The sequence below is a fragment of the Thamnophis elegans genome, chromosome 2, assembly GCF_009769535.1.
Source record: "Thamnophis elegans isolate rThaEle1 chromosome 2, rThaEle1.pri, whole genome shotgun sequence".
Taxonomy (NCBI): Eukaryota; Metazoa; Chordata; class Lepidosauria; order Squamata; family Colubridae; genus Thamnophis; species Thamnophis elegans.
Genome location: NC_045542.1, coordinates 82,482,178 through 82,500,099, shown reverse-complemented (window position 1 = coordinate 82,500,099; position 17,922 = coordinate 82,482,178). Strand labels below are relative to the sequence as shown.

The following is a 17,922-nucleotide window of genomic DNA, read 5'->3' as shown; positions in this document are numbered from 1 at the left end:
TCTACCTGACAGTAAGAGTGTAAATTAGATTAGCATTTCCATAACCAAGGAATATTTTTTATTGAAAGGGCCTCAAGAGCAAAACACATGATTTTAAAATAATACCTGGCAGTAACTATAAATAACAATGGAAGAGATATTGATGTTTGGGATTAAAAAATTAAGAATGGACAATGATGAACATTCAATATAGAATAAAATATATTTATGGAATTATTATTATTATTATAATCAGCCTGAAAAAAACAGACTGTAGTCAACAAAGAAGAAAGGATCACATTAATTCCTTATGAAAAGATAATGAACATTGTACCAGTCATTTCAAGATTTTGTTGTTGTTGTTTTTTTAAAAAGTGCTATCTGCAGTGAAGGCTTTCTCTTTTCATTCTAAGAATATACTGTATGCCTGAGCCAATTCAGCCTTTGTCAATGGGATCTTGTGATGGCTTGCTAGAAATAATCAAAAGGTGCCATTGCTCACATCTTAAATGATGCTTTGTTAATAGATATTTAGGAAAGCGAGAGCAAATAATAGGGTTTTTAAGGAAGAATACTCTTCTCTAGTCTCTCCAGTTGCTCTTCGAGAAATTTAACATATTCCTCAAGGTCCTTTTGTTCAATCAGTAGAGTTATCTTCTCCTGAATAAAGTGTTTGTAGTCCTGGAGCTGATTCTCAGTCATGTATTTGGCAAGGATGCCTGACACCACCCTTTCTCTGCGATCCAAGTTCTCCTTCAAGTCCTTTGCATCTTCCCGCTGTCTGGATAAAAGTCGATGCCGCTCATTTAAGGATTCCTGAAGGCAAACATAACCAAACCAAGGTTAATAGGTAAAATGTAATGTGAAATTAATAATTACTGATTCTTTCTGGGATGTCTCTGCAGATCCCTTGTATCTTATGATTAGTGGCACCATGCAGATAAAAGTAACTAGAATCTCGTTTTCTTGCTTGACTGAATCCAAGCATATGAGGGATCCAATTAGATGTTTCACCATACTGAAAAGCAGTTGTGGACAGTTGCCACTTAAAGTTTAAAAAATATGTTGTTTTTACAGTTGTGTTTTTAATTCTTTTTCTTTCATTCCAGTTCTTTTTCTATTCCTTTTTTCCATTATGGGTTTTAAAAATGAAAGAAGAGGCAATTTTAAAGGGAATAATGACAAAAGAAGAAAGCATCTACTCATGTCCCATCATGTTCCATCTTCTACCCCAACTCTATGTAAAGTTTCTTTGGGTCCCCATCCTATCAACAATAGATACAGACTTCCCTTCAGTTCTCTAGGCCAGTGGTTCCCAAACTTGGCAACTTTAAGACTTGTGGACTTCAACTCCCAGAATTCTCCAGCCAGCTCTGCTCTAGGCAACTGGGAAAAAAGTACCAGTGTGTATTTAAAAGGTACAACAGTATAAAACTCTACAGTATCTTTCCTGGCACTCACTTTTTCCTCAGCATCTGTGTTTTCATCCATTTTCCCCATAGCATTGTGGATCCGGGCAAGGCGGGTGGAGAGACACAGCAGCAAGTTCACAACTTTCTCTAAATCACCCATGAACATCAGGTAGCGCTCAAACTCATTGGGTTTACATAGATCTTGCACCAGGGATTCCAGCACCTTCCCATGAGCAGCATGTTCCTGAGCTTCAGACTGGATAAGTTTCCTCTCATCCTGAAGAGTCTGCAATTTCGACTGGATGCTCAAAATAAGCTGCTTCTGCGAGAAGAAAAACATATGAGAATCTGTAACAGGCTATTTGATTATAACCTTGGGAGACAGGGGGAAGAGCTGTGGATTAGACAAATAAGGGAGTGTCAATCCACATAAGGGAGCAGAAGATGAAAAGAAAATGGTGCAGGAAAAGTATTTTATAGTTTGGGGAGGCGAAGCATTGGAAATTCATAATGGTCTTATAAAAGTGGATCTATAGTGCCCATAATTCCTCACCTGATGTTCTGACAAAATGGCTTGCCATCTCATATAATTTTTGTTTTTAAGTAAATACATTTTCAGCAGGATTTTGTTCATTCCCCCCCCCCCAGCAACACAATATGCATTTACCACAAAATAATTCTATTGAATTCAAGGGAACTTTCCTGTTAATAGATATGTAAAGGTTGTTGTGCCATTCAACTACTTACTTTCTTACTTGTGATTCTGTCTACATCAGGAAGACTTTCTTTCTTTTCATTATTTTCATTCATTATTTGATTTATATGAAACATCTCATCTTCTGCTCTGTATCCAAACTCATTTGCAGTTCCATAATATGGATCTGTTCCACACTCATTGCTTCTTTGGCTGCAAAAATTAAACACCCACAACATTATCATCCAAACCATGTGACAAACAATTATCCAATAAGGTAAAGTTAAAGGTTTCCCTTGCACTTATGTGCTAGTCGTTCCTGACTCTAGGGGGCGGTGTTCATCTCCGTTTTAAAGCCGAACAGCCAGCACTGTCCCGAAGACGTCTCCGTGGTCATGTGACCAGCATGACTAAATGCCGAAGGCATATGGAACGCTGTTACCTTCCCACCAAAGGTGGTTCCGATTTTTACTTGCATTTTTACATGCTTTTGAACTGCCAGGTTGGCAGAAGCTGGGACAAGTAATGGAAGCTCACTCTGTTACGCAGCGCTAGGGATTCGAACCACTGAACTGCTGACATTTTTGATCAAGTTCAGAGTCTTAACCACTGAGCCACTGCATCCCTAATTAGCCAATAGAGAAGTTATTATTCAAATAAGTGGTTTAGATTATTCTAGACCATTTTTCTTCCAAGCACATCCACAATCCTACCTAAAGTTTTTATGGATATCAGAGATAGAATGGTCTATGCTTGTTTCAATATTTCCCAGTGCAACATAGGTATGTTTTGACTGCTAAGCCACTGAACAATATTTCTTTCCTAATGTGGTGTATAGTTTTTAGAGGCTTAGTATGGCTGCTATTTTGCTAGGATGAGTCAGCAAAAAAGGAGTAAAGGGGAAAAGAAATTTAGTTCTAGCCATGATGTGTGGTGATGTTAAACTGATTGATAAGCTAAATTGGCTGCTGTCCAGGATAGTTGTGGGGCAGATGTAGACAGCAGTCCCATTGGTCTAGCCTTGTTAATAGGTATTGGGGACTAGAGCTTTTAGGGGTCATTCTGCTGGTGTAACCCAAAATTTGAGAGAAAGAGTAGGGTAGAAATGAGGGGAGAACAAGGAGAGAAAATGTGAATTACAAAGACTCTTGTAGAAGGGAAGCAGCAATTGGACAGTTCAGTTGAAGTGGCTGTGCAGAGAAGTTGTTGGTTCCTGAGTCAGAAGGGGAGAAGGAAAGTTAACATGAAATTTACTGGAGGAAGAGAAGCAAAATCCCAGAGAGAGGGTCTCTTCACTCAAGACTCAACAGGAGAATGAGGGAGGTGGTTGGCTATGGAGGGAATCTTTGATGAAGTCCTAGTCTTTGGGAAAGGATTGCTATCATTGAAAACTTAAATATATCTCCAGTTCCAAAAGGACCCAGTCAGCTGTGACACCCAATTAGTGGATATTGTGTTTATAGTGAGAAGAGTTCTGAAATAATAATTTTCCTGCAATCTTGGGATTGAAGCCAGTGCTATAAGGTTTGCATTTTAAAAGTTGGAGGTAATATCATAGAAAAAGATAATATCAGCAAAAGAGGAAGAGGATATCCAATAAAGGAAGAAACAATCATTTTGCTGCCTGCTGTACCTTGCAGTTCCACCAGATGCCAATAGCAATAGCACTTAGACATATATCATGTCACAGTGCTTTACAGAACTCTCTAAGCAGTGTACAGTCCACATATTTCCCCCAACAACCTGGGTTTTACCAACCTCGGAAGGATGGAAGGATGAGTCAATCTTGAGCTGGTCAAGATCGAACTCCTGACAGTGGGCAGAGGTAGCCTGCATTCTAACCACTATGCCACTATGGCTCTTAGATCCTACATGCACATTTTTTTTAAAAAAAGTTGATTATATAAACACCAGACATTTCTGTCAAAAAATTGCCAAAATTCCTTGTAGCATCATTGCAAACTATCTGATCCGAGATAAGAGTATTTGTTCATCTATGTAATATATTCTACTTTGACTGAATTTCAGGCCTTCCACACACAAAACCTGTGCTCTACTACTGAACTACGGTTCTTCCTTCAGGATAGTGTCACATATTTTAACAAATGCTGTATCGCTGATGTTCATGTAAAAACAAAAACAAAACTCCCGAAGAATCACAAATGCTTCAGTCAAATTTGTTAGCAGGAAAAGATGCTTCCAGACTCCTGATTCCCCCCCCCCATATTAGATTAATGTGGCTCTCCATCAACTGTGCCTATGCTATTCATGCACCAATGTATTTTTCTCAGTTGCAAACCATCCACAGAGTTGTTAACATCCATTGTGCTGCACACATTTATCTCTACCCATACATCAGTGGTGGGTTTCAATTTTTTTTAGAACCTATTCTGTGGGTGTGGCCTATTTTGTGGGCATGGCTTGGCAGTTATGTGACCCGGCAGGTATGGCCAACTTGACATCACTCATGCACACTCAGTCACATGACCACCACCCCCAAACCATGTGGCAACTTTTTTTGGATCTCCTATGAAAGGGGGGAGGGGAAAACCTCCCAAAAATAGACAACTGGAGGATTAAGGGCTGAAATTAGGGAGATCGGAGGAGGCAAGACAGAGGGGCATCCAGTAGAAAGGGGAAAAACTCCTGAGCTTGCCTCTGCTGACTGGTGGATTGTGCCGCTGGACCTCTCTAGCGGGCGGGGTGAGCATGGAGCGACAGGGCGGAAGTTACTTCTGGGTCCATTTCACCATCCGATTCTCCCGATCCGGTGCGAACCGACAGAAACCCACCACTGCCATACATTCAATATAAAGTTCTGTGCTTCCCAAACTTACTCATTTGCCTGGGCAGATTGAATTCCCCCATTCCTTCTGTGAGTCCTCCCTATCATTGAAGTGTTCACAGGAAAGAGGCCTTCCATGAGATCATAAACAGTCTTTCTCGAGGGATGAGGCATAAGGATATCAACCAGAGAGCTGTCTTCCACAATAACATCAACTGCAAGATGGCAATGCTTTTGATCCTGTTGAGATTTTGACTGATCTATGGATAAAGCTGTATCTTGAAATGAAAACTGATGCTCCTGTTCATTTTGCGGAACTTTTAAATTTGCAAATTGTTGACTCAAATGTTGAGGTCCTTCACTGTCCAACAGGACTGTGCAATTGTCTGTTCTCGCTTCTGATTGATCTGATGCATCTTCTTCCTCTCTGTGCTGCCACTGGGTTTCCCCAGGATCACTGAACACTTCCAAGTTTTCACTTATTTCTTGCTTCAGCTGAGAATTCTTACTGTTTTCTTTGGAGAACAAAGACAATTCAACTTCTTGACCATGCGAATTCTCTAAGGATTTCTTATCATCTTCACTGTCTGCAGAATCATCTTTCTCAGACACAGAGAAGCTAGAACAAAAAAGTAGAAACAGATTTATACAATTCTATACAGTCTTCTTTTTTTTAATGATACTTCTTATGAGCCAATGCACGGGCTGTGTTTACATGTGACAGTAAGCCACAATATACTTTGTTTAATTTTGGTTTAGGATATTGTATAAACCCAAATATTGTGGTTACATCCCCAGGCTTCTTTAGAGGTTATTTTTCCAAATTAAAAAAAAAAAACCATTTTAGAGTTGCATTCTACCATAATCTCACTTACCTACATACCAAGTAGTATATACATTTTATACTATAATAATAACTTTAAGAAATTAAATAGCTTTCCCCAGATGTTATTAATTTGGAAACTGTTGAATATTTCTTTGGAATATTTCTTTTTTCTTGTTTTCTATTTCCCATCCATCCAAACTTAATGCCATACATTTTTGAAGAGTGCAAAAATTCTGTATAATAGCACTATTGGAACATAATATCAAGTGCCATAAATGCTTCATGTGTCTCAATCACGTCCTGTTAAGATTAGTATTTTTTCTCAAAAAACAATAACAACAATAGAAGTTAGTTATAAAAATTCATCTAAAGATATACTTGTATGAATTAATTTTACACCAATTATCGAAGCGCAGAATCTGCATAGGAGGTATGTATCTCAAATGCCTTGTTACTATTTACTGACAGCTAACAGTTTCACAGCAGAAATAGGTTTCAGAGTTGCTTCAGAGGGGAGGCTGAAACCTTTTCTTATCAAAACACTACTTTATTTTGTAAACAAGTTCACATGTTTAATTCCTTTATTATATTAAACATTATATTCAAAAACTGCTGAAATGCTGAAGTTAGAAGAACTCATTCAACAAAAGTCTTTTAGTTCCCATTCATTATTTTAAACACATTTCCTGATTTAGCTTTAGGCTTAGTAATAGTGGCTAATATTGCTTGGGCTGCAGTCACTTTACTAATATTTGTCTTTATAAATAAGTATGGGGATAGGGGCGGCTGTTGCAAAAAAGGACATAGATGTCCTTTTTAGGTTTTAGTATGATAGTTATGGTTTAGTATGATAGGTATGGTTTAGTATGATAGGTATGGTTTAGTATGATAGTTATCGTTTAGTATGATAGGTATGGTTTAGTATGATAGGTATGGTTTAGTATGATAGATATGGTTTAGTATAATAGTTATGCTCCTCTTTTTGATTCAGGTAAGTTGGAAACTTCATGAGTCACTAACCTCTAATGACTTATAGCATCTTTGACAAGGTTAATGCAGTTCATGAGCAAGGAAGCAAAAAGCATCCAGATTGCAAGAAGGATTTTTAATGCTATCATTAGGGCTAAAGTACAGAATGTGGGGAAATTGTGATAGGAAACTTCAGCCCTCATTTATATATTATTGGATAATTTTAAATCTTTTCAGGTGTTCTGTAACCTAGGCTGAGTTGCTATTTATAAGTACTGCTATTTTGGCATAACAATGATTGGATTACTCTAAAAAACGCTATAGATCACTACTGGAAAAATAACTCTACACTAATCAGCTATTACCTGATAGTTATATTGCATTATCATGTGATTGCCTAATATGTATATTATCACACATTTAGTATATTTTATAGTTAATTGCCCTGACCATTTTCTATGAAATGACAAGTTATACATTTAACAATTTTTTCAAGGCATTTTCTGCTATTGGCTCAATTTGGAAAATGTCCTTTTTAAAATATACAGTTTAAGCGTGTCTGGCAAAACACTGATTGTTTTGATTCCTTATGTGGAAAGACAGAGGGTAACATACAAGAAAGGTAAGAGGTTCTCCGTGTGGAACAAACCACTTTTTGATAATGCCAAGAGTCAACACTGGAGAGAGAGAGAAAAAACAGGAAATGTAAGAAAAGGAGAAAAATAAAAGAAGTAACTAAAAATGAAACAGCTGCAGGATGGGAAAGTACAAAGTTTTTTTTAAAAAAAATTAGATGATAGCAGAGGGGAAAGGATCTGGAAGATTATTTTGGAAGAGAATGCAAAAATGATGTTCAGAGAATCACAGAAGTATATGCAATTACAGTACATTAATGAAAAGTATGAAAAAGAACTTTGGTGGAACGATACAGCGAAAAATTAGAACGAGGGGAAATGCATATAAAAATGCAAAAAAATATATATTGCACCTTGCATAAAATGCACATGTTGGAAACTATGTTCATCTCTGCATATGAAAATTCTAATGAAGTCAATTGGCCAGATTTATTATATGATCCCATTTACCTGTGATGTGCAGCATAATGTTCATGATCCTGAGATGATGAGGTTGAAAAAGCTGTAGATCTATAGTAATCCTAAAAAATAAAAATTATGTAAGAAAGTTACATCATTACAAAGCACTCATGTTGTTGTTGTTTAACTTTTAATCTAAACATGCTGATATAAAATAACACATTAGCAACAGGAAGTGAGGGCGTTTGGGGCCAAAGCATTGTACATAGTGACTCTGGTTAAAGAATGTAGATTACTAAGAATCCAAATAGACATGTTTTCGGTTCAAAGGCAGAAACAAAGACTTTGATACCTACCAGACCCAGTGACATACCCAATAGGAGAACACCAGGCCAGTTGATTGCCAAGATAGGCTTAACTATAAATCTGTTTTGCCCTGCATGGTATTTCACTACTCTGCAAAGTATTTTACCCCTCATTATGAGTCAAACTGGCCACTAATTCAACAATCCCCCAAGAAATGCCAACCCTAGAGGGAATCCAAAGATTGTTTTATAATTTCTAAATTTAGCAGGTTACATTGAGTGACTGGTCTCTTGCACCTAAATGGGCCAATTGAAAGACCTCAAAGATTAAAGTTAAAGGTTCCCCTCGCACATATGTGCTAGCCATTTCTGACTCTAAGGGGTGGTGCTCATCTCTGTTTCAAAGCCAAAGAGCCAGCACTGTCCAAAGATGTCTCTGTGGTCATATGGCTGGCATGACTCAATGCCAAAGGCGCACGGAGTGTTGTTATCTTTCCACCAAAGGTGATTCCTATTTTTCTACTTGTATTTTTTACATCCTTTCGAACTGCTAGGTTGGCAGAAGCTGGGACAAGTAATGGTCACTCCATTATGTGGTGCTAGGGATTCAAACCACCGAACTGCCCACCTTTCTGATCAACAAGCTCAGTGTCTTAGCCACTGAGCCACTGCATCCCCATCCTCAAAGATTAGACATCTTATAGAAAATGTTGATCAAAGTTTGAGGATGAGAATATTTATACCTAAGGTATGAAATGAGGAATTCTTGGTACTCTCTAGCTTTGGGGTTTTCCTTGAAGGTATCTCATTACCAAACAATTGCCATTCATCAGTGTTGATGAATAACTGCAATGCTGAGAAAAAATATTTTTACAACTGATAAGAATGCAAGATAACAGGGGAAAAGGCTGACTGACTTATACTGAAGGGATCCCTACAAGGGGATTGGAAGTGGCACTGGAAATTCATCTCACACAATAAAAACAGAAAATCCAAGCAGACTAAACATTTGCTCACTCCCTGAGCTTACCAGAGAAACCACTGACTTATTGCCTAAATAGTGATCATATGGCATCATGCAACTTCGCTACAGGTTGTAAGTCCTCATCTTACAACCATTCATTTAGTGACCATTCAAAGTTACAATGGCACTGAAAAAAAGTGACTTAAGACTGCTTTCAAATACTTGGGCCACCTAATGAGAAGGATGGACTCACTGGAGAAGAGCCGGGAAAGTTTGAGTGCAAAAGAAGAATGGGACAACAAAGAATGAGGTGGCTGGATGAAGTCACTGAAGCAGTAGACGTAAGCTTAAATGGACTCCAGAGGATGGAAGAGGACAGGGAGGCCTGAAGGAATGTTGTCCATGGGGTCATGATGGATTGGACATGACTTTGCAATAAAGAAGGAGGAGGAGGAGGAGGAGGAGGAGGAGGAGGAGGAGGAGGAGGAGGAGGAGGAGGAGGAGAAGAAGAAGAGGAGGAGGAGGAGGAGGAGGAGGAGGAGGAGGAGGAGGAGGAGGAAGAGGAAGAGGAGGAGGAGGAGGAGGAGGAGGAGGAGGAGGAGGAGGAGGAGAAGAAGAAGAAGAAGAAGAAGAAGAAGACTGTTTTACACATTTATAACTATTGCAGCATTCCCATGGTCACATGGGATCAAAATTTGGATAGTTCGCAACTGGCATGTATTTATAACAATGGCAGTGATTACCTTTTGTGACCTGATCAGCAAAGTCATTGTGGAAGTCAAATTCACTTGACAACTGTGTTACTAACTTAACAACTGCAGTGAGTCTTAACTACTTTGGCGCAAGAAAAGTTGTAAAGTGGAGAAAAACTCATCTAACATCTATCTTGCCTAGCAAGAGAAATAGTTGCTAAATAGGACTGCCTGTATTCAGAACCAAAGAGGGAAAGGTGCTCAGATCTGGTTTGGATGGGCTCACTCTGCCTGTTATCCTTAAAAAAGGGAGCCAAGAGAAGATGTGGTTTCTTTAAGAAACAGCTAATTGGAATATTACATAACCGATTCCTTCTTGCTCCAGTTTGAGCACCTCTCCATCCATAAAACATGTTGTTGTGCAGCTACAACCAACAGCTCTCTCTCTTTTTCTCACATACACATATGCACACACGCATGCACATGCAAGCACGCACACACACATGACCAATGGATTTTTTTCCACCTTTCATAACCATGCAAGAAAAAATATACTTGGGGAAGTGGGAAAGTCACTGCTACAAAGGGAAGCTACAACTTCCCTGTGCTCTGTGTTATAATTCACCCAAAGTGTTACTTTGCTTTCTGATTTTCTTGCTACATGTTTAAGGTGACCAGACGTCCTGATTTTGGTGGGACAGTCACGATTTCTAACAATTTGTCCCATGTCCCGCAGCGTTTTTAAAAAGTCCCGATTTTCTGGCTTCATGTTGAAAGTGCAGTGGATTTGCTTAAGAAATCCTAACCGGGGCAAGACAAAAGACACCCTGTCTAACTCTAACCCCTCTCTATGTCTCAGTACATTCATTGAAGATATTAAAACATTAAAGCAAGAAAATGGAACCCCCCCCCACCCCTTTTACTTCCTTTTATAAGAAAAGATGACCCAGTACCATAGAGCTCCAGGAAATACTTTCGGTAGAGAAGTAGCTACTGTTCCTTCCTGGATTTCCCGGAGGGGAGGGGCACGGAGGTTGGAGGTCGGCTCATGTGGGAAAAATGGTGGCAAGGTTTCTTTGAAAAATATTTCCCTGGGACTAATTTCACCATTTTAATTTGCTTAGTTCTTTGTATTAACATCTACATCATTCTGGATTGACTTGGAGTGCCTGCCTGCTGGTAAGGGAGGCGGGTTTTTTTCTTTTATTTTTTAATGTATTTTAAAATAATATTTTATTTATTTTGCATAGGATTTTTTAAAATAGTTTTACTTCAATTTATTCTGTGTGGAATAGTTTGAAATGTTTTACTTCAATTTATTCTTTGTGGAATAGTTTGAAATGTTTTACTTCAATTTATTCTGTGTGGATTCTATCCAAAATACAAAATACCAGCTGCAGTTATTCACTTAAGAACTGTGGCAAGAAAGGTGGTATAATGGGTTTAGTGACCAAAGTTACAATGGCATTGAAAAAAGTGACTGATGACCATTTTTCACACTTAGTGACCATTTTCACACTTAGCGACCGTTGCAGCATCCTCATGGTCATGTGATCAAAATTTTGATGTTTGGCAACAGATTCGTATTTATGAATGTTTCAGTGTCCTGGAGTCATGTAATTGCCTTTTGTGACCTTTTGACAAAGTCAAATGGTGAAACCAGATTGTCAGCCTCTGCTTTGCTACTGCTTCGGCTGCCATTGAAACGGGGATTTGGGAGGGGAATCATTGCTGTGCTGGAGGAAGTTTCTAGACGCTGAATTGACCACCTTACTGCGCATGTGGAGGAGGGGTATTTCCTGCAAAGGCCAGCATTCCATCCTGGTGATGCCTTTTGAAGTTATCTCACACCTGACATTTGGGGGAAATATGATTGGACTGTGCACGGGAATGCAAAGGGGAGGGGAATAAATTATACATTATATTATTAGCTTTCGCGCCTAATTAACCAGACTCAGCTTAGCTTTGCAACTGTTCATTTATAATTAGTAAAAGTACACTTGATTTCAATAAAAATGGAGTCCAGTGGTTTTCTTTCCTGATTACTGAATGAAGTGATGCTGACACAGATTCACTTATGTTACTAACTTATCAGCTGCAGTTATTCACTTAAGAACTGTGGCAAGAAAGGTGGTATAATGGGTTTAGTGACCAAAGTTACAATGGCATTGAAAAAAGTGACTGATGACCATTTTTCACACTTAGCGACCATTTTCACACTTAGCGACCATTGCAGCATCCTCATGGTCACGCGATCAAAATTTTGATGTTTGGTAACAGATTCGTATTTATGATGGTTTCAGTGTCCTGGGGTCATGTAATCGCCTTTTATGACCTTTTGACAAACTCAAATGGGGAAACCAGATTCACTTATGTTACTAACTTATCAGCTGCAGTTATTCACTTAAGGAGGAGTGCCTGCCTGCTGGTAAGTGAGCCGGGTTTTTTTCTTTTATTTTTTAATGTATTTTAAAATAAATACATTAAATATTTTATTTATTTTGCATAGGATTTTTTAAAATAGTTTTACTTCAATTTATTCTGTGTGGAATAGTTTGAAATGTTTTACTTCAATTTATTCTGTGTGGAATAGTTTGAAATGTTTTACTTCAATTTATTCTGTGTGGATTCTATCCAAAATACAAAATACCAGCTGCTGTTATTCACTTAAGAACTGTGGCAAGAAAGGTGGTATAATGGGTTTAGTGACCAAAGTTACAATGGCATTGAAAAAAGTGACTGATGACCATTTTTCACACTTAGTGATCATTTTCACACTTAGCGACCGTTGCAGCACCCTCATGGTCACATGATCAAAATTTTGATGTTTGGCAACAGTTACAATTTATATTTGTAAATTGTAGTTATGTTGAAATAAAAAAAATATTACAATACTATTTTTGCGTTGTATGAAAATTTTTGTTGCTCCGTATAAAATTTTTCAAAGGTGTCCCTCTTTACCAATTCCCGTTCAAAGGTGTCCCTCTTTACCAATCTGAAAATCTAGTCACCTTATATATGCTCAAATACTAGAGGCCCATGGTTTTAACTGGTCCAGTTGCAATCAGTAGACGTAACATTTTGGTTATCATATTTAATCAATGAAGCCAAATTATTAAGGTATTTCAAAATATTATTTAACTGTAAATTAAAATAAATAGACAGCAGAGTTTAAAAATAAGGGAACATTCATGAAATTCATAAATCCAATTTTTCTGTTTACCTCCACATAATTTTACCAAGAAATCAGGAACCTCTTTTCCCTCTAGTATTTTAAAACAAATAGTTCAAGAGTTATCATCTGAAAAGATGTAAAGTTCTCATTCTCTGTAATATGAGAACTATCCCTCTCCTTAAATTCCATTTAAAAATGTAAAGTAGTCTTCTCCATCCATGCCCTCCAAATTAATTGGATCACAAGTGTCATCATTGTCGTCCCTCATGGATATATCTGGAGGGCATTGAGAAGGGTATATTATAGACTGGATCTCTAAGCCATGATTCAGAAACCCTAGGAATCAAGTACAATGATCCATTAACCTTTTCTCCCATTTTATTTATTATATTGCTATATAAATACTCTGCTATGGTTTTATTTTTAAATCATTTAAAAATAATTGCCCCACAGGTGCTTTTTCAGGAGGCAACTGGACTTTCTTGTTTTTTCTTTGAAGACATTTCACTTCTCATCCAAGAAGCTTCTTCAGCTCTGACTGGATAGTGGGGAATGGAAGGAAGAGACAACCATGACCTGGATGACTGAGAATCTCTACAGACATTTAAAACAAATAATAATAGAAAGTTTGTTATCAGCGAAATAGGTAACTGAAATCTCTTGAGCTGAAGAAATAGGTAATTGAAGTTTCGACACTAAGAAACATATATTTCTTGTTTAGTGTGGCGAAATAAATGTGGAACATGAAAGAAAAATTTAAAAGGTAATTTAAAAAACAGTAAGATTCAATTATTAATAAAGATAGAGAATTGTCCGTGGTCAGTAGTGTTTTTTTAAAGCCCAAAATCAAGTTGGGAAACATAAAGAAGAAGCAGATTTCATGGCAAACTATGGAACAATATCATATCTTCGATAGGCAGAAATCAGTTGAGCTTCAGTATCTGTATCATGGCACATTACATGGTATTTGATCACCTTTAAACTCAAAACAAAACCTCTTACTCAAAAATCACTAGCATACAGAAAATGGTAAACTTTGAAAGTAGTTTATCACCAATAAATTTCACATAAAAATCATTTGACATGAAATGTAAAATATGGCTTCCAGCAAAAACACCCAATATAATTCACAGGAAAAATAATATTGTGTTGCCTCATTCAGGTTGTTCCCTTGAGGGGGTGGGGGAGGCGAGGAAGAAACAGAGTTAAAAGAAATTGGAAGCCAAGGATGTCATTTAAGATATTTTTCCTCAGCTCTTAAGGACTTATGGAGTAAGATTGTCCAGGTTCCTTCTATGTCATCCTGTAAGATCTTCTCTATCATAGTGCCTGCCCAATGGAACAGCATTCACCCTGAAGGTCCAGATGACCCTTATATCTTGGCCTTTTATAAGGCATTAAAAATCTGATGTTTCCACAGACATTTGTCTGTTCTTATGCTTCATCAACTGAAACACTTTTTATAATCTAGTTTATGTTATATTATTATAAACACAATATTCTGTGTACATTTTTGTGTGTTGTGATTTCTTTCCTTTTTTCCTTTTTTCTTTTTCTTTAATCCTGTCTGTCACAAAAACGCATTGCTGTGAAATGGATGATTACATACATTGTTTAAACAATAAATAAATAGAACATAAGAAATCACAATTTTACGTGACATGGGAGACCTTAGCCAAAACAATTCTATGTCTAAGATAAAGAGGAAGGTATTACTTAGTCTCTCATTCTTTGTAAATTCAGCTCTTTAAAAAAAAACCTATCATGACAACTCTACCAGTAATCTATTAACTATTTTATGACATTACAGAATTGGGAAAGGAAGAAAAAAAATATTATAGAAAGTTAATGTTTAAGTCACAGTGATTTCAATGAGAGAGAAATTAGTTCAGATATTTTCTCTTTCTTTCTGCTTAATTATTAATGCCCAAACACACTGAAGTTCAATTGACATCATTGGAATTACAGTACAAGTGAGGTAATTTTTCAGATTATGAAATTTATTCTTCAAGGTCATGCTAGAAATAAATGTGACAATGAAGCGTAAGTCATGCCTTCCTCCAGTGATCTCTTCAATATATTGCCTTTACACAGATGAAATTCAGGCTCGTGTGTATTATAGCATACTAAAGGAAAGAGAAAATTATCACCAGAAGTAAATTACGTATTAATAGCTTCATAACTACCTGAACAGGAGAAGGAACTGATTGGGATCTCTCTCGAACTCTGCTGGAAACAGAATCTGAGTGAAGAAAACTTTGAGCAGGTACATATTTGCTGTTATAGCTTTCTTCACTGATAGCAGGCTGTGCTTTTAAATTCAACAGCTCAGTCTCTAGTGATCTGACCGTACATCTATCAGTGGTGGTTGTACAGGTTAAAGTAGGGAAGGTAGAAGGTGGTTCATGAATTTTCCCAGAAGCAGGGAACGGAAAGAACATATTCTGTGACTTCCTAATGGTACCGGGATTGGAAGTGTGGCCTTCTGGAGGCCTCTTTGAACTCAGAATTCTGAGTTGGGAAGCCTGCTGTGACCAGCTCTTTGCCATGGCAGGCTGTTGCCCAATCTTTCGTTCCATGTACTCTCGGAGTGCATTATGTTGCAATTGCTTCAGTTCAGCTTTTGAAATGGCCCTGCCTTGATTTTCCAGAGCTTTACTTCTGATTATTGTTATTCCCTGTCCGGTAATTTCATCAGACCGGGATCTTGCCTTTTTCTGTCCCCATGATATGTTTTGATCCTTCTGATCATCCAATTGGTTGAGTTTATCAGGTTCAGAATAAGACATCTTCTTTTGTTCCTTAGTTGCTCTTTTCCTGGCCCCAATTCGAACAGTCTGTGGCTTTTTAAATTCCCAGTCTGCATAAGTATTTTCCTGTGGCTTTGTTGGAGGAATTGATTTGGAGTCCTCATTTGTACTAGATAATGAAAATGACCTTAGATGTTGAATAGATGGCCTTGAAGAAGGCTTCTCTTTTAGCCGAACAGGTAAGCTCATCTGTAAATCCTTCCTCTTAAAAGATGTCTCCCTTAGGACTTTCTGTTGGGCAAATTTAAGTTTTTCTCGGTAGTCATTCTTGAACTTTTCATCCAAGGAACCTTCATTCTTGTTGGCAACATCATCCACGTGGCTGTTTCTGTCTTTTGGCCTTATTCCTGGTTCAGCCAAGCCTGACTGATTGTTCTTTGGAGATTTCATCAAAAAGTCTTCATGTTCTTGATCCTGATTTTTATGATTCATAAGGCTGGAATTTCTCCCACCAGAGAGATAATAAAGCAAAGGAGTTGTCTTTCTATTTATCTTGATATTGGCAGACTCATTCTGGGGTTGACTTTCAGCCTTTGAAAATGGCAATCTGGGAAAACCAAAAGGCTTGAGCATTTCCTCCTCTTTAGGATATGCTAAAAGGCTTGTGCTACTGGTTGTATCCTCCTCTGCTTTTCCAGGGCTGCTGAATAATTGAGAAACAACTTCCTCTGTAGCATAGTCGAAATAAGATCCTGAATGCGATGTCTCATAAATCTTACCGTAAGTTGTTTCGGTAGGAGCCAAAGCTTGAGATGGCAGGTTCTGGATTTTTAAAGGCTGCTGCCAAATGCTTCCGCTGTTTCCTTCCTCAGAACAGAAAGTGCAGTCCTTATCTTCAGAGATATTAATTATTCTCGGTGTAACTTCATTAGGAACAGAGTTGTCAGCATGTTTTAAACTTTTACTGCTCTTGCATATGCTGTGATCGAAACCTGAATAATAATCCAGAGGTCCGTAAAGCTGCCCCTCCTGTTTCATGAGTACTGCTGCCCTCCCTGTAAAATCTGCTTCTCCAAAGTGTGGCTTATATACACTGGCACAATACTGTTTGTTCTCCAGTGGATCATTAACAGGTTTGTACTTGGTCTGCAGTGAAAGAGAAGGCTTAGCCCTCGTTGCTTCTGGAAATTTATGAGCATGAATTGCATTCTGAGCAGTCAACATCTCCTGGCTCTTCTTGGCCAAAAAGCCAGATTTTGACTTTTCTTGAAGGATAGAATGCTTGGTGGAAGAGGTAGTACTATTCTTTGTAGTATTCAGGTTAGCAGAATACCAAGCAACGTCCTTTTCCACGACTGGACTTTCGTTCTGAGAAAATGAGAGCCAACAGTCATTACAGCAATTTGGTAGGGTGTGCAAAGGAAGCCCTTGGTTGCCCTCTTTCACAAAGGCTTCTCCTTGAACATTATGGCTAAAGCAAATTCCAGCATGAGTTTCATCCACATTTTGATTAGTTTCAGAGTGGTCTACTTGAGCTGTTGGGGATGGCAGATGAGAAAACAGAGGTGAGAGCCTGGTCAATGGTGATGCAGTTTGGTATAACATCTCAAGAGTTGGCTTGCTTCCATATGATTTGATATATGTAGGACTGTCCAACCTAGGGCAATTGGCTTTTCTCACTATCTTGTTTTCATACATCTGTCCATCTTCAAAATGTCTTGCACCGGGATTACAAATATTTCCTATATATCCTGAATCCGTATATGGCATTTGCTTTAGAGGAAGCAAATCATGTTCCCCAGAGCCTAATGACACAGGGGCGTCTGGCAGATTTGAGCTCCCTGAGAAAGAACTGTATGCAGAATCTGTTTTTCCAGAAATGTGCATATATTGGTCTGTGCCAGGAAGAGGGGTCTCTGGTGAGAAAATGTGAACAGTGTTAGGTGAGACCAACGGTGACAAGAGCTCAGCTATTTCTCTGACTTCTCCAGGGGGCCATTTTGTCACTTCATTGTCAGAGGAAGACATTTTGTATTACGAATCAGTCTAGTCTTCCAGAAAAAAAGCAATCTGAAGAGATCTCTGGTCTTATTGCCAGGAATGCACATATTGGAACATATTTCTTTGGAGAAAGTTTCACCCGTCAGCTCCACCTTTCATGAGAAGAGGAGATAGATGCTAGAAAAGAAAAAAAAAGAGAATTAAAACACATCTAGTACATCTGTTTGTTTTTTCTAGCTAATCATTAAGATGATAAACCCAGCAAATATTTATCAACCAAAATGTTTTAAACACCCAGTACCGAATCTTATAAAGAAAATAATCTATCTCTCGTAG

At 38.0% G+C, this 17,922-nt stretch overlaps 1 protein-coding gene across 1 annotated transcript; it reads right to left on the bottom strand.

The window, feature by feature from the left end:
• Window positions 1-41: 41 nt before the first annotated feature.
• SHROOM1 (shroom family member 1) lies at window positions 42-17,628 on the bottom strand. The gene is made up of 6 exons (XM_032209247.1): window positions 15,022-17,628; window positions 7,751-7,821; window positions 4,923-5,489; window positions 2,139-2,298; window positions 1,441-1,713; window positions 42-795 (listed from the first exon to the last, which is right to left on the bottom strand). The coding sequence occupies exons 1-6, from the start codon at window positions 17,611-17,613 to the stop codon at window positions 541-543; spliced, it is 3,918 nt and encodes a 1,305-aa protein (XP_032065138.1). The 5' UTR covers window positions 17,614-17,628; the 3' UTR covers window positions 42-540.
• Between the last annotated feature and the right edge of the window lie 294 nt (window positions 17,629-17,922).

Bases quoted from the DNA above. Each gene is read 5' to 3' on its own strand.
- SHROOM1 (XM_032209247.1), bottom strand. From the start codon at position 17,613: ATGTCTTCCTCTGACAATGAAGTGACAAAATGGCCCCCTGGAGAAGTC. The intron at 5,490-7,750 runs GTAAATGGGATC...TTTTTGTTCTAG, and splicing joins CATTATGCTGCACATCACAG to CTTCTCTGTGTCTGAGAAAG. The intron at 1,714-2,138 runs GTAAGTAGTTGA...TTCTTCTCGCAG, and splicing joins ACAGAATCACAAGTAAGAAA to AAGCAGCTTATTTTGAGCAT.